Here is a 14233-nt window from a genome sequence, read left to right as displayed (position 1 = left end):
AAATTGGGCCTACTATCAATGTATTATTTATAGGGAGAGCTGCAGACATTTCCACAGAACTGGGAGCTAAGCTTACAGGAGATTAGACATGCTATCTCATTCATTTACCAGGGAATAATTGCTAAACTGTGGGGGAATTAGAATGTGTGCGGTTCCCCAAAGGCGTTGTAACCAGGTGGCTGCCATCAGACAACCGCATCCAAGTCTGCGATAAACAAATACTCAGAAGTGAAAGTGATGGACTACACCAGTCAAATTGTCAAATGGTTGAAACTTGATGACATCACTGCTGCAATAACATGCGTTTTATTAAGTACGCCAAGTCACTGATTAAGTGAGTTTGAGGTTCTGTTTTCCATGATTATATTTGAGAGTTTTGAAGGAAAACTAAAGATATTGTCTCTACCGTGTGGTCACTGTTTGTCATCATGCATTGCCCTGATATTTCCTGTTTGAATGTTTCTTTTTACTATGCCTGCCCCAGGATTCGCCCTTCTGGGATAAATAAAGTTATTCTGATGAAATTGAATTACACATACATCACATTTAGGCACGGTCAGTAAACATAACTTTTAAAGCAATATTCTTGAGCCTCAAAGACTGAGTGACGGAGTGTTTTTAAAAAAACAGTTTCGGTCTCTTCAGCTAATTTCCTCGTTCATGACAACTGTATGTAATTATATTAAGGATTAAAATTCTGCATAATCAAGGGAAATGCAGCTTTGAGTGACAGGTGGGTCCCGTCACAGGGGGCTAGCGTAGACTGTAGGCTTCATTCGGCCTGCCTACATTCAGGCTCCACCTCTTTGCCAAGTTTTACATTAGCCAGGAGTTAAGTTGAACGAGGCACTGCCAAAAGGGCGCCGCCAACACTGACCTTCACATTGGCTCTTCAACAACCAATGTGTGATGTCACATATACTACGTCCATGTTTTTATACAGTCTAAGGTTTCATCTCTGGTTGCCATCTTTAATTTGGCTAAGGAACACAGACACCTTGGTATATCAACCCACTCTGTTTCCAAAATGTTACCTATATAAAAAAAAAACTAAACAGGAATGCATTTCAATGACTGGAACATAATTGCATCATTGCAAAACTCTCAAATGTTAAACTCGAATGATTATATAATCGATGCAAAATGGACCTATGCTATTACTGTGTAGTATATTAGAGAAACATGCAGATAGAGGTGATATGGACCTATGATATTACTGTGTAGTATATTAGAGAAACATGCAGATAGAGGTGATATGTGCCATGCAATAAGAAGACTAAAGCTTAATGTATGTTGCATACACTATAATCTTGGCTAGAAGGCATATTCAAGCAATATTCAGGCATAAAGCGCTCAAAAAGAGAATAGACGCCATGTCATTTTACACTGAAAAAGAGAAAACAAAAATGGAAATACAGCTTCTTCCTGTACTGCATTTTCCTTGTCACTTTCTTGTTCTGTAAGACGCAAATGATCAACAGTGAGGGGACCGGCAGAGTGTCTTTTACCGCTCATCTTTTTTTTTGTTGCCAGCGACACACTATGACTGTTTCCCTTCTTTAGTTGAGAGCTCAAATTTGTTATTCACAACTCTCAGCCACTTCATGTGGCGGGTGAATAAACACAGGAAAGGCAGTCTTACCTTGTCGTCAATGTCACTCTCGCTGTCACACTGTAACAGAAAAGAGACAGACACAGGAAATATAAGGAATTATTCATTTGCCTCCCCCAAAACCCCCCACCAGCCCATAATCAGTGCAGATGTTATTTTTGTGTGCACGCTCTCATTCACTGACAGCTTTCAGTGCAAACGGCAGAGGATGAAGAGGGGAAGGAGAGTGTGGCAAGAGAGTTTTTCATGTTTCAAAAGCAACACAGAATGCTATTCTGACATTTCTGTTGCAAATTCAATGCTGTAAATTTACAAAAGACGAAAAAACGAATAACACCATACTCTGGGTTCTTTAACAAAGAGCCTGTTCAATGACTTTGCATTAAGCTGCAGCTTGTAATTTAGCCTTTTAAGAGTGCTTTAAAATTGGACGATAGCATCTCAAGGACGCAGAGAGCATAGACTCTCTGAATACTCAAACACTGTACCTATTAAGTGTGGTATTTCAAATCTGCCTCGTGTCAAACCTGCTTTTAATTTCTATGTCAGACTACAGGGATAAAGGAACTAAATAACAAGAGAGGTTGTACTCTGAAATATGCCTTGTCTAGCACAGCCAAAGGCCAAATTACCCTGTATTCAGTCAAAAAAGGAAATGGTTTCTTTGTGCAACACTTTAAGTTTCACAAGTCATTTCACTATCCAAATATGAAATGATCAGGCTCAAATATCTTGAGAATGTCTGAAGCCCTTAAAAAAAAAACAAGAAACGGATTTTTAAAGGGTCCTTGTAACTGACGAGGAGAATACTGCAGACACTAAGCGCCGCAGCTAGGGATGGTTCAACAGAAGCTTTGATCGAAGTAAAAAACACTCACAATAAGTTGAATTCTCATTCTCGGAATAATCGCGAATTGACTGCAGTTCACTAAAGATAACAGTTCAAATCAAGTAGAATTTATGTTATTTTACTGAAAATCCATCCTTTCAAAATTGGAAAAAGAAGTAGAAAGTAAAAGTGTTTGTTGCGTGCACAATTAACATCACAGTGCACGTGTTTCTTTGATAGGCGTGCATGTAGACATGACCTGCAGCATTTCCATTGGGCTTCTCTCTGTGATCACTGAAAGTCTGTTCTGCGGTGATTCTTTTTATCACATACTATATTATGACTTTTTTAATGACAGTTTTGATAAGGGCGAACGTATTAATATTGATTGTTTGATTGTTTTTCACAAAAAATGCGTCCTATCTGTCATGCAATAACATTATTTGATTCTTGATAAGATGTAAGGTAAAGTGAGCGCCATTTCAAAAGTACATTTCGATGATTATGAGACACTATTGAATCGCAATAACTTTGGCCGGTATAACCCTCGCATTTTCATAGCATCCTATGCCCATGGTCAACTTAACCACATTCTCAATTTAAACCCAACCCACATGGTCCCTGCTTCAGTTTCTCACATTCATTTGTTGCTAAATGCTAAATCCCCCGGGGACAATAGATCATGAAATTTTGGAAACAGAAGTGGTCGAGCTGCAGGCCAGTCCCACTGGACCTCACAGCAGGATGCATGCGGAGCAGAGCAATTCAAGCGAAGAGGCACATAGAGAGGGAGAGGGCCCCCAGTGAAAAACTGCCTTCAACCTGTCAATTAAGTCCCTGTGGCAACATATTTAAGTGGACCCTCTTTATTTAGTTTGACTCCCTTTCAGAGCCAGGCACAATGAGGAGGGAGCTGGGTCAATGGAAGCACAGCAGCCCTTTGTTGAGAGTGCGGTGGGTCCAAATGTATAATTAAGTGACGAGAGTAATCAGTGCAAGGGCTGAGTGGCCAAGATCTTTCAAGAGAGAAAAGTGTGAGTGTGTGTGTGTGTGTGTGTGTGAGTGTGTGTGTGTGCGTGTGTGTGTGTGTGTGTGTGTGTGTGTATGAGGGGGGCTTCCATAGCCCATGATTCATCCTAGTCTGCAAAGACAAAGAATACAGCAGGAGTCCTTGCTGGCAGAAGCTTTAAGTGAAAAACATTGTGTCTCGACCCCTTTGGAGGGTTTATTGTTGTGTTTGCATCTCTATCTGCAGAATAATAACAACAACGTCAAGAAACTCTAGATCTCCTATTGTTCATACTGAAGCATTCCTACACAAGACATGGAACAGGAACATACTGTGCACCTGTTGGGAGGATTAATACAGTAAAATTATAGGTTCAATATGAGGCTTTGTACTTGCTGAAGTGATTGCTGTCAGTGAGCATAAAGAAAGAAAGTGTGGAAGCAAAGGATGGATGCCTGACAATACTGCCTAATGTCCCTGAGAAGACTAAACAATTGCAACAATTGTATTGTGCTTGAGAAAATACGCCTCGAAGCATGGTTCTTTATAATAGATAAATATAAGAGATGCAATGCAAAAACAAGTTCAGGTGTTTTTTTTGTTCCACATTCGTACAGTTATTTTGATAACTTGCTCTAAAATGAAGGAAACCGGGGAAATAAAACGTTAGTATTAACCTATAAGTGCATACCCAAATGTATTGGGAATGGAAAAGATTGGCCACGTTTTCCTTTTCTCTCTAGGGGAATGTTTGCACACCCTAATGTCTGGGCTTTTCTTTGTCACAAGACCATTATTATAGAGCAGCTTTAGGAGGAGAACATGGATTAGGTTTCTTGTCAATCAAGTCCCCATTCAGACGAAGGGTTCCGGACAAATTAAATGTCAGCCATGTCTATACTGTTTGCTATGCGTACACTACAACCTACAGTATAATCACATTTGTTTTGCCACTCCGGTGCTGAACAAAGAATCACATCAAAACAGTGTTTCTCTCCTTCTTGATCAATCTATGAAATTGAGCCAATCTCCAACTTATCCCTACCCCGAGGAAGCTGGTGTTAATATATTCTTAGCATGCAGCTGAACACATGACTTCCACACCTCACAGCAGTTGTGAGTTCCACTCCATCACTGGGGACGAGTTTAAACTCGATGGAGATGAACAACTGGCTCAGGCTATTCCCTGGGTGCATGCTTGGCCCTGTTGTTGCAGCAGTAGCCATGACACTAGAGATGAGGCCTCACAAGGCTGGAGCTGGCGAGGAGGAAAAATAATATCAAAAGAGCACAGCATGGTGCTTATCCTTTTACAAGAAGCATGTGCTGCAGCAGAGCGTAAAGAGGAATACTAGCTAGGGCTCAGACAGAGAGACACACAGCACAGCAGGCGAGAGAGAGGCAGGTGGAGAGGGGGAACAAAATAACAGTAAGAACAGGCGGGGGGGGGGGATGCTATAGAGATGAAGGGATGGATGGATGGAGGTAGTGTTAGAGCAGTTTTTGTCAGTGTTGTATGTGATTGCCCTGTTGGGCTATTACACTTGGTCGAGTCAAATAAAAGTTTACAATAAAAGTAAAAGATCATCTTGTGTTTGCGAGTGTGTGGGTGGGAGAAGAGGACCACATCATTTAGCACCCGACGCTTCTTCGGCAAGGCTATACAAGAAAAACAAATGGTGAAAATGCAAAGCCACAACCCCAAACAGAAACCTCCCTTAACAGCATGTCTGGTGGTCAGAGGGGACATTGTTAAAATCGGAGAGATATGCAGCTCACTAAGCTGCCTGACAGGAGCCAAGCCCCTGGTGGTTTGTGTCTCTCATAGATGTTCACAAACCAAACAAAAAAAAACAAAATCAGGGAAAAACACAACTGGCTCTTGCTCTATGGAGGCAGGGAGCAAGCTGCAACATCTGCACCTGGCAACCGCCAGCTATGAAGGGTAACAGGGGACCAGCTTCAGCGAATGGCTCATCCACAACCCTCCCCTTCCAGCATCCAACCTCCTCTCCAACCCTCCCTCCCCTCAGCCAGCACATCATACAGATGCGTTTGACATTTACACAGCTTTCAACACTTCAGAGACAGGAGATTTATTCCGCCAGCGGCCCTGGCTGAAGCCAGGCCTCGACCTGGCCTGGCCCCCATGACGACCCTGTAGCTCAGCCCTGAAATGAGGCAGGGCTGATGGAAGAGGAGAGCGAGGGAAAACAGAGAGAGGGAGGGATGGATGTCTCGATTCTCCTGGACATTTTCTCTGGCAGATTCCGATAGACGTGCAAGGGGAAGACAATAAGCGTTGCGCATCCCGGAGCACATTAAAACGACTGGCCAAATTAATCACACAGTTCCACTTGTCACACTCAGAGGACAGTCTGCCATAAATTCTGCCTCAGAGATAGAGAGAAACAGAGGAGGAACGACGCAAACGCTGGCACGGCGTCAAAGACTGTCTGCTTGAATGCTAATCGCAACACTGTACTTGCTGCAAGAAATCTAGAAAAAATTGGCAAACCAAGCTTTTCCTGAGTTGCTGGCATTTAACTGTCACTGTCAGTTTGTACTCAAACTAAGGAAAGTAATAAATAAAATGTATAAAGGCAAAAATAGAGAGCATATGCGTAAAAGTATTTGTGCTTTGATAGTACAATTTGAGAGTATAGTCAGTTTCAGACTGTACTCCGTCCACGACTCCCAACGCTGCACTGACTAACAGTGAATTGATCAGTTCTGGATGTTGCTACTACATCTAGATTTCTAAAAATATTTATATTGCTTTGTACCAGTGATTGAATGTCTGATAATTGATTGAACGGGCAGACAGCAACAGCACTTCATCGCTTTTTGGCGACAAACCTACAATCAGTGCATTTAAAAACCCAATTATAATCGGGTTAAGGGCATACTCCCCCTGGTTAACATACCTAGATAACTCCTTTAGTAACCGGAGTTTTCTCTCATGTTAACATCTTACCCAGAGTAATATCGGGTGTCTCGTCTGCACGTGCCCCCTCCCCACTTCGCAGCGGTGGCTTTTGAACCGGAAATAGAATAAACCAGGAATCACAGGCGAAGAAAACAACGTGAAAAAAACCCCCAAAACAATAGAACGTTACCTTTAAACCGCGGGAGGTCTCCGCCATAGCAAGTAGCATCACTATCCAGAAGAATAATGTAATGGTCCATTAGATAGTGGAGGACCGAGGTATTGTCAGATACTGGTGGAACAACACCAATTTACTCCTGCAATTTCCCTCCTGCGGATGTTAGGATGAGGTGTGGGGGCGTAGGCACCGTGGCCATTCTAAAGACATCGTGTCCCGTACATGTCCTGTCTGCCCAGTGTGTTGCTGTTGGTATGTTACAAATGCTCTTATTTAAGCACCACCCGCAATCTTTTCCCAACCCTAACCCAGTGCTTTGGTTGCCTAAACCTACCCATAAAACAACGACTGAGGTGGACACCCAGGGGTACCCAGTGCACTGACAAGTGACGCCAAAAGGTCCTGACAAAACCGCAGTATGTGACAAGTTGGGCATGAGAGCAGGTTAGTGTACCTTAACTGAAAAAAAGCTTATGGAACATAAGCAGTGCTGCTGTATTAATATTAGGGTTTACAAGGCGCACAAAGCACCACTGTATTTAACTATCAACCACAGAGAGAAAGAAATCTAGTGATTGCTGTTGACCCCACTAGCTGTATCTGAAAGCACCACCTAGCAAAGTGATTTGATCACAGGATCAAATCTATACAGCCATTTGACCCTTGACCTCCCCAGCAGGCAGCATGGGAAGTCAGCTGATTACCTTGGGTCAGCCTAGGAGCTCTGGATTAGGAAAGTATTGATCCAAGTGAAGATGTAGGCTCCACAGGGAATGAGATTGAGAGAAAAAGCTCTGCCGGGTAAAAATAATATCGACCAGCAGAGGAGGACTAGACAGGCTCTCACATAAAACCATATTTGAGCTTGGGACCTCGGAGTTGGCTGTGCAAACACAGACGGCTTCGGCTAAAGCTCCTTTCATAGAGAGCCATTGAAAAAGGACAGAGAGAGAACGAGAGTGAATGAGGATTGAAGAAGACAAGCTAGGAGAAATGCTCTTTGCATTAGCCAGACACACAGAGGCCTCTGGTTCAGAGCTGACACACTTAAGGGAAGAGTCAGCGGGGGCCATGTAAATCAAGACGGGGTGAGGAAAGATATAGTCCTGACCTGGGGCCAAACTAAGCAGACTTTAACATTATCCAGAGTCCATGTAAACAGCACTGAGACCTGGCAGCTCTCTGTTTCACTTCCATGCAAAGTATGTGGTTAGGTCGAGGAGGAAGAGGGGGTGGGTGCGTGTGGGTGGGTGCGTGGACAGATTGATGGTGATAGGGGTGGGGGCAAACTTGAAGAGCTGTCCCCCTTCTTCACTAAATTAAAGGACCTCCTTGTCCTTTCCAACAAGAAATCCCTCAACCTTTGCTTTCAGCACTCGCTGGGGGAGTGACAGAGCCGACTGGGCTGCTGGTGTGATCCTTGGAGTAGTTTGGCGAGGGAAAAACAGACAGTAATGGCAGATGTACGAGGGAACAGGGAGCATTTATTCAGCTCAGAGAGAAGGAAGAAAAACTGCCAGAAACCTGAAGGGACAGGAAAGACCCAACTGCGTTATGAAGATAGTCGTGGAAGAAATATGGGGACATAGGCAATAGAGAATGAGAAAAAAACCCTGATTTATGTATATTTTTCACACCTCATCTTTCATAAGGTTCCATTTAGCTTCTTCTTGTCTCTGCTGACCGTGTGACTGTGAATAGCTCTCTATCTTGCCTTCAGAGGTGAACCCACGTACACATACACCCATGTACAACTCTCAGTACCACCAAGTATTTTGACACGGCCCCAGGCTTGGTGCTGCTGAGCTGCAGCAGCAGACACTGGGCATTGGAAATTTAAGTCGGGGCGTAGGAGAAATTAGGCGAGGAGGCAAGGAAATGGGATGTTGACTTGAACTGGCCCCGGGGGCAGCTGAGAGTCTCCCTGTGCAGCTCCGCTGGCTGCCTGACAGTTTGATGGAGCGAGTGGAGGCTTCCCCGCGGCCCGAGCCGCCGTCTCTAACACTGATGTAGCTCAGTGAGGAACAGATTGAGCCTCGAGGCATTGCTCTGTACTGCTACTCCACTCCTCTCTCGCTCTTTCTCACTCTCTGAACTGCTACTAGTATCTCTCTCTCTCTCTCTCTCTCTCTCTCTCTCTCTAATCCTGTCAAGCCAACACACAGAAACATGCGCACACATGTGCATATACTATTATACCAAATCACATACTGTATGCACACATAAAGACACTTAGATATGCAGAAATAACAGCAACACCTACAGAGAGCTTGGCTCCCTCCTTCCTTCTCTTCCCTATGACAGCAATGTGATGAGCACTACAGATGCTGTTTACTGAGCTCTGGCCGATGCACACGGGGAAGGAGGAGGGGAGGGAGGGTGGGATGGATGGATGAAGAGGCAGAAGGAGGTAGAGTCACGGGGCTGGCAGGCCACCATAATGAAAAGAATCTGGCGGTGGCCCACTGTGTGCTGGTCATGAGAAGCATGTGCCGCCGGGGGGCTCTACTGCTAATTTCAGGGGGCAGCCAAGCGTTTCACGCTAGACTTGTCATCGGGCCAGAGGGGGCATTCATACTGGGTGACAGCAATTGCGAGAGGGCGGGCAGGGGGGCAGCAAAAAGAGAGGGAGAAAGCCTCTGCTCCCTTCCCCCGCCTTGTACCTCCTGTCCCCCCTATGCAATGATCAAACGTTATTGTAGGCAGCGTACAGAATTACAAATGAGTGTCCTGTGGCAACGGCTGGAACTGGATTCAACTGCTCTCTCCACTCTGCTCGCTTCTCAGTAGGCCACGAGGGGCACACCTCATCCTCCAACCCCTCCTGTCCAAACAGGATTTAATACTTGCATCTTCCTAGTTAACATGACAATAAAAATCTGTTAGAAGAGCAGGCCTTTATAAGCCCACACATTCAGACACAGAGGTACTGCATGTGCCTCCAACCTGGGGCCGGGTGATAAGCTCTTAATCTTTTTAGATCACTGTAAATTTAATTGTATTTTCACAATATCAATTAGTATTGCAATATAGTAAACATTTTAAAAACTCAATTGTGAAACAATTCATGGATTGGAAAATCGAGAATATTCAAAACATGAAAATCAAGGTGCTTCCTATGCATTCTCGCTGATTTGCAACAATCCCTGCAATAGTCTGATACACCCCACGCACAATAACGGGACGGATGGCACAGTATAAACACTATGATAAAATTTCTGATGGCTGACAAACTCAGATGGCCTTATGGTGTTATCATCATATCGCTGAGCCCTGGCCCCACCATGTCCTTGGTTTCAAGCAGCTCCTTCTGTCTTCACTGGACTGGCAGTCTGTTAAAGGTGAAATGACTGACGGGCACATCTTCAATCAGCGCCATCGACTGACCTGAGGATTTGATGCGAACTTGGGGTTTTATCTCTCAAATCAGCTAGATAAAATGAGCACAACGTCATTAAAGAGTTGAGAGAAAAAAACAGAAACACAGGGTAACAGCTGGCAGCCTCCCCCTTAAAAAAGAAGCGGCTGGCTCTAGTCTGGCAGCCAGGAGAGGCAAGCGAGGGACAAGCAGGGATGAAAGAAGGAGTGTGAAAGATGGAGTCAGTGATGAAAGGTGGGTGGTTGATGGGAGATGAGTGGATGTGGGACGGGATGGGGGGATTAACCAGCTTGCAAGGAGAAACTTCTGTTCATTGTCTCTGACACAAGCAGTCACATGAGAGACAGAGGAAGGGATGGGAAACAGAGACAGAGAGCAATGTAGAGGGAAGGAGGGGAGAGGGAGGGAGGGAGGCAGCCACATTGCACATCTTCAGGCTGTGAATAATTTAGAGGAGCACTGGGGAGACGAGACGAAGATGAACACAAAACACTGGCAGCGTTTGACCTAGAGCTGCAGCTACATCAGTGCACATCACAGAGCGGAGAGCTCTCTCTCTCTCTCTCTCTCTCCCTCTCTCTCTCTTTCTCTCTCTCGCTTTCCCTCATCCTCCCTCCCTCTTTCTCTCTTTTGCTCTTCATCTGCCTCCCTCTGTGTCAGGGAGGAAACAGCTGTACGCTATTCTTGTTTCGTCTCACATTCTATGAAACTCAACAGAATGGCTGACAACTTCGTTTCATAAGGATCTCTCTTTCTCCCTCCCTGCTCTGGGCATGTCAGAAGAGTCAGAGGAGTCAGAAGAGTCAGAAGAGCAGTGCAAAACGGATACGTCTACACCAAGACTATACAGGGCCGTAAGGGGTGATGCATGTCTGTAACTGCTGACACACACGGGCCGATGATACCATCCTTATGGAATGAAAGCATAAACTTCAAAGAGTTCAAATTTGACTCTAGCCACCTTGCTGCCTTGTTTTCTATAATTATCACTGTCAGTTTAAACACTCCCCTAGTGTTGAAACAATTGGTTTACATTATCTGAATCTTTATCATGCTGTCTTATGTTCACTTTCAGCCTCTTGAATGGGAGGATTTCTTGCTCTTTTAACTTTGGGAATTGAGCATCTTTTGGTTTTGGACTGTTGGTTGGCCAAAAAATGCAGTTTATAGACATCATATCAGAAATCATTCAGTGATTAAAATAATTAGTAGTTACCCAAACATTGTGCACATTGCATTTTAACAGCTGTGATCACTAAACGTCTAACAAGATGTAAATTATTCACATCGTTAAACCTATTGGAAATGAAAGTATAATTAGTGCAATATCTCATAAACAAAAACCGACATTTCCACTGAATAATTTCTTGCAAAATGCCCATATCACCACAGTCATAGGACATGATGCAGTGTAGGAGAGGGACAGTGCTGTGAGCAACCAAGCAGGGGAAACTGTGGACAGCAGCAGTAAATAACAGCTGCCCTGTGATTAGGCACAGAAGAGGTTAAACAGAGCTCGTTCACGCCGCCTTTGTCGAGGTGCCATGAATCACCTCACCTGCTGAAGTGTGCATCTGAGTGTGTATATGTATGTGTGTGTGTGTGTGTGTGTGTGTGATGAAAGGACCACTGGGCATCTGCGGTGGGAGTGACAGTTGGGGCGGACAGAGGGCGGTCTGATCAACCCAGAAGGGAGGGGCCATTTATTACTGTAATTAAGACACTGTGGGAGTAGAGGAGCACAGGTTTTAAATGCACATAGAGTGAATCTCTTAATTTGGTAGCAATGATAGCATGTGGCAAGTGCACAAATAGTAAAAACACGAGGACTAAAGATTGCAAACAAAACACGAGGTAATTTGGTTTCCGCTCTCTATTTTCTCGCCCCCCCCTCCCTCCCTTTCCTCCCTCCCACTGTCTCCTGCTCGGTCTGCGAGGCTGATATTAATGGGACGTCCCTTGTTTGTAAATGTGCCAAGTTGTGTGCACCGCTGCGGGCTGTCTATTATAGCAGGCCTCTGGGGCAGCTTTTCCATATGGCGTCACATATGGCACTCAGCAGCATCAATTAATGTTGTTATAATACTGATTTTTATGAGCTAGGGTTTCACTCCTTTCCTCTCTCCTCTACCCCCCCCCTCACACACACACACACATACTTTTCTACAGCCACTGATTCTTTGATTGTTCAAACTGCCTCTCTTCCATTTCTCAAACCTTCAGCTTCTGAACAGTAGAGGATGCGAAAGGTTTTTCCATGCCAAATTTTGAAAAGCTCCTCCCAGCTCCACTGAACGCCACTCAAAGACCTATAACATGACTTTGTTGCCGCTTTGCTGCAAAAGACGGGTAACACTATTGCTAATGTGTCAGAATTTTCTTCTCCTCTGAAAATGTGAATCTTTGATCAATGGAATATGAAAGAACGCGAGAGGGAGGGAGATAAAAACAGCAATTACATAGACTGAAAACTATGTTGGATAATATTACATATCTGCAACCAAACCGCATTTACAGCACCTATTGTAGTTCTGGTCACATTAGGCTAGCATCAGTGCCTATTAGTGTGTTAAATTAGGCCCGTATTTATGCACAAAGCAATAGGCAGATGGATGTAAGAACAGAATCTGAGGGGCCTTTTTGTTCCATGGTGCCTTTGGTGGTGGATCTGACAGGAAGGGAACAAGAGCGCAGCAAAAAGCCCTGCTTAAAAAGCTCCCAGCCCTACCAGCCTTGTCAGCGACGCCACAATTAGAGACTAGATCACTGGCGCTTCCCGGCGAGAAACATCTCACCACCACTCCGCAGCGGAACTCTTTTGTTTGAGGAATGCACTCAAAGCCGGGTTTTAAAACGTTTCGGATGGCTAATCACTCTCAGGATGAAAGGCCCTGGCGTGTTCGTTTGTCTCAGCATGGGGAGCTTCCCTCGCCGTTTCTCTGTCTCTGATTCTGATTGTTTTTGTTCCGTTTCTTTTACAGCAGGCAGGCGAGGCAGGCGAGCTGGCAGGCAGCGCTGTTTGAAGGTGCAGTCAGACCCGAGTGCAGGCCTGATGCTTTGTAGTGATATTTCCAGCAGCACAATCTCATTACTTTTTGACGTGGGGGATGTGTGCAGGGGCGGATTGTCATTTCACGCTGTCAAAAGTTCCGTGAGGGAACGGAGACGGGAATGGGAACTTCTATGACCTGCATGCCTCTGGCTCATCAAGACTGAATATATTAAACCACCTAATATGGATAAAATGCAATGAACCAGATCCTTGAAGATGCTTGTAAACTTAATGTCCAGTCCCTAAGGGTGTTGAAGGAATCACTGCTTATCTGGAATCTTTGTAATTGCATCTATTTCACAGTCCCCTAAACCTGTCACTATACATGCCCTGAACCTAATTAACCTACATACAGCACTGCATATACACGCAGGCAGTGATGTACATATGTAGCTAAGACAAACAGGTCTTTGTGTCTTAAGAGGAAAAGTCCTGAGGGCAGCATCCCACACCTCTCAAAAGATGGTGAGAGCTTCTGATCATTTTTCACATGGGACAATCATTGGCAGCTCCCCCCCTTTAAAAAAACAAAACAAAAAGAGTGTCCCTCAAAGTTGATTTCACACGGAGTCCTTTCAATACAGAGGAAAAACTTTGCTCTGTTTAAGAAGCTGCCAGGAACTGATTGAAGCGCCTGGTTACTATGTGAACCCCAGCCCGTTGCTGGGGTGACTGTCCCAAAGTGCTTCCTGGGTAATTTTCGAGGTCACTGGTTTGTGCACGCCTATGTGGTGCAGATGGGCCCACCCTCATTCAGGGCCCAGCAGGAACTCTTTCATTAGGCCCAGTGAATGGCCTCATTCATCCCCTTCACCTCAATTGGTCACGCTGTGTCTCTGCACAGGGCCCTGGACAAAGTTTTCTCTCTGCACTCCCTCATCTTCCACGCACCACCCACCTTAGTCATGCTTCCATTTTGTTTGCATTTTTTCACATTTGGGAAAACATTATCTCAGCATTAAAACCTGGCCACATTAATCTAAAACATGTCCATAAAAAGAATAAACATTCACATTCAGAGAATTTTTTTTAGGTGTGGTATTTTTTTTACATATCTTTATGACTTTAAAACACTCCTATTTTGTTTCAGTGTCACACAAAAGAGCCCAAGAAGCTGCTGCAGCTGAACTCAAAGCCATTTCATCCCTAAGTCGCTCATGTAACTGCAGTGCTTAGCAATGCTAGTGGGTCCTCTACTCCCTGCCTCTTTTTGGCCCTCAACTGAGTCTCAGGTCCGGCCTAGTG

At 44.6% G+C, this 14233-nt stretch overlaps 1 protein-coding gene across 5 annotated transcripts in view; it reads right to left on the bottom strand.

Annotated features, from left to right (window-relative positions):
- fbrsl1 (fibrosin-like 1) overlaps positions 1–14233 on the bottom strand; it is a 295062-nt gene that overhangs the window by 94444 nt on the left and 186385 nt on the right. For all 5 annotated transcript variants that reach the window (XM_083912662.1, XM_083912665.1, XM_083912666.1 and 2 more), the window contains one exon: positions 1643–1672. In XM_083912662.1, coding sequence (XP_083768788.1) covers positions 1643–1672 — 30 coding nt within the window. The remainder of the gene's footprint in view (positions 1–1642; positions 1673–14233) is intronic.

The sequence above is a fragment of the Echiichthys vipera genome (assembly GCF_963691815.1).
Source record: "Echiichthys vipera genome assembly, chromosome: 4".
Lineage (NCBI taxonomy): Eukaryota > Metazoa > Chordata > Actinopteri > Perciformes > Trachinidae > Echiichthys > Echiichthys vipera.
Note: the sequence above shows the minus strand (reverse complement) of the source record. Positions and strands in the feature narration are given on the sequence as shown.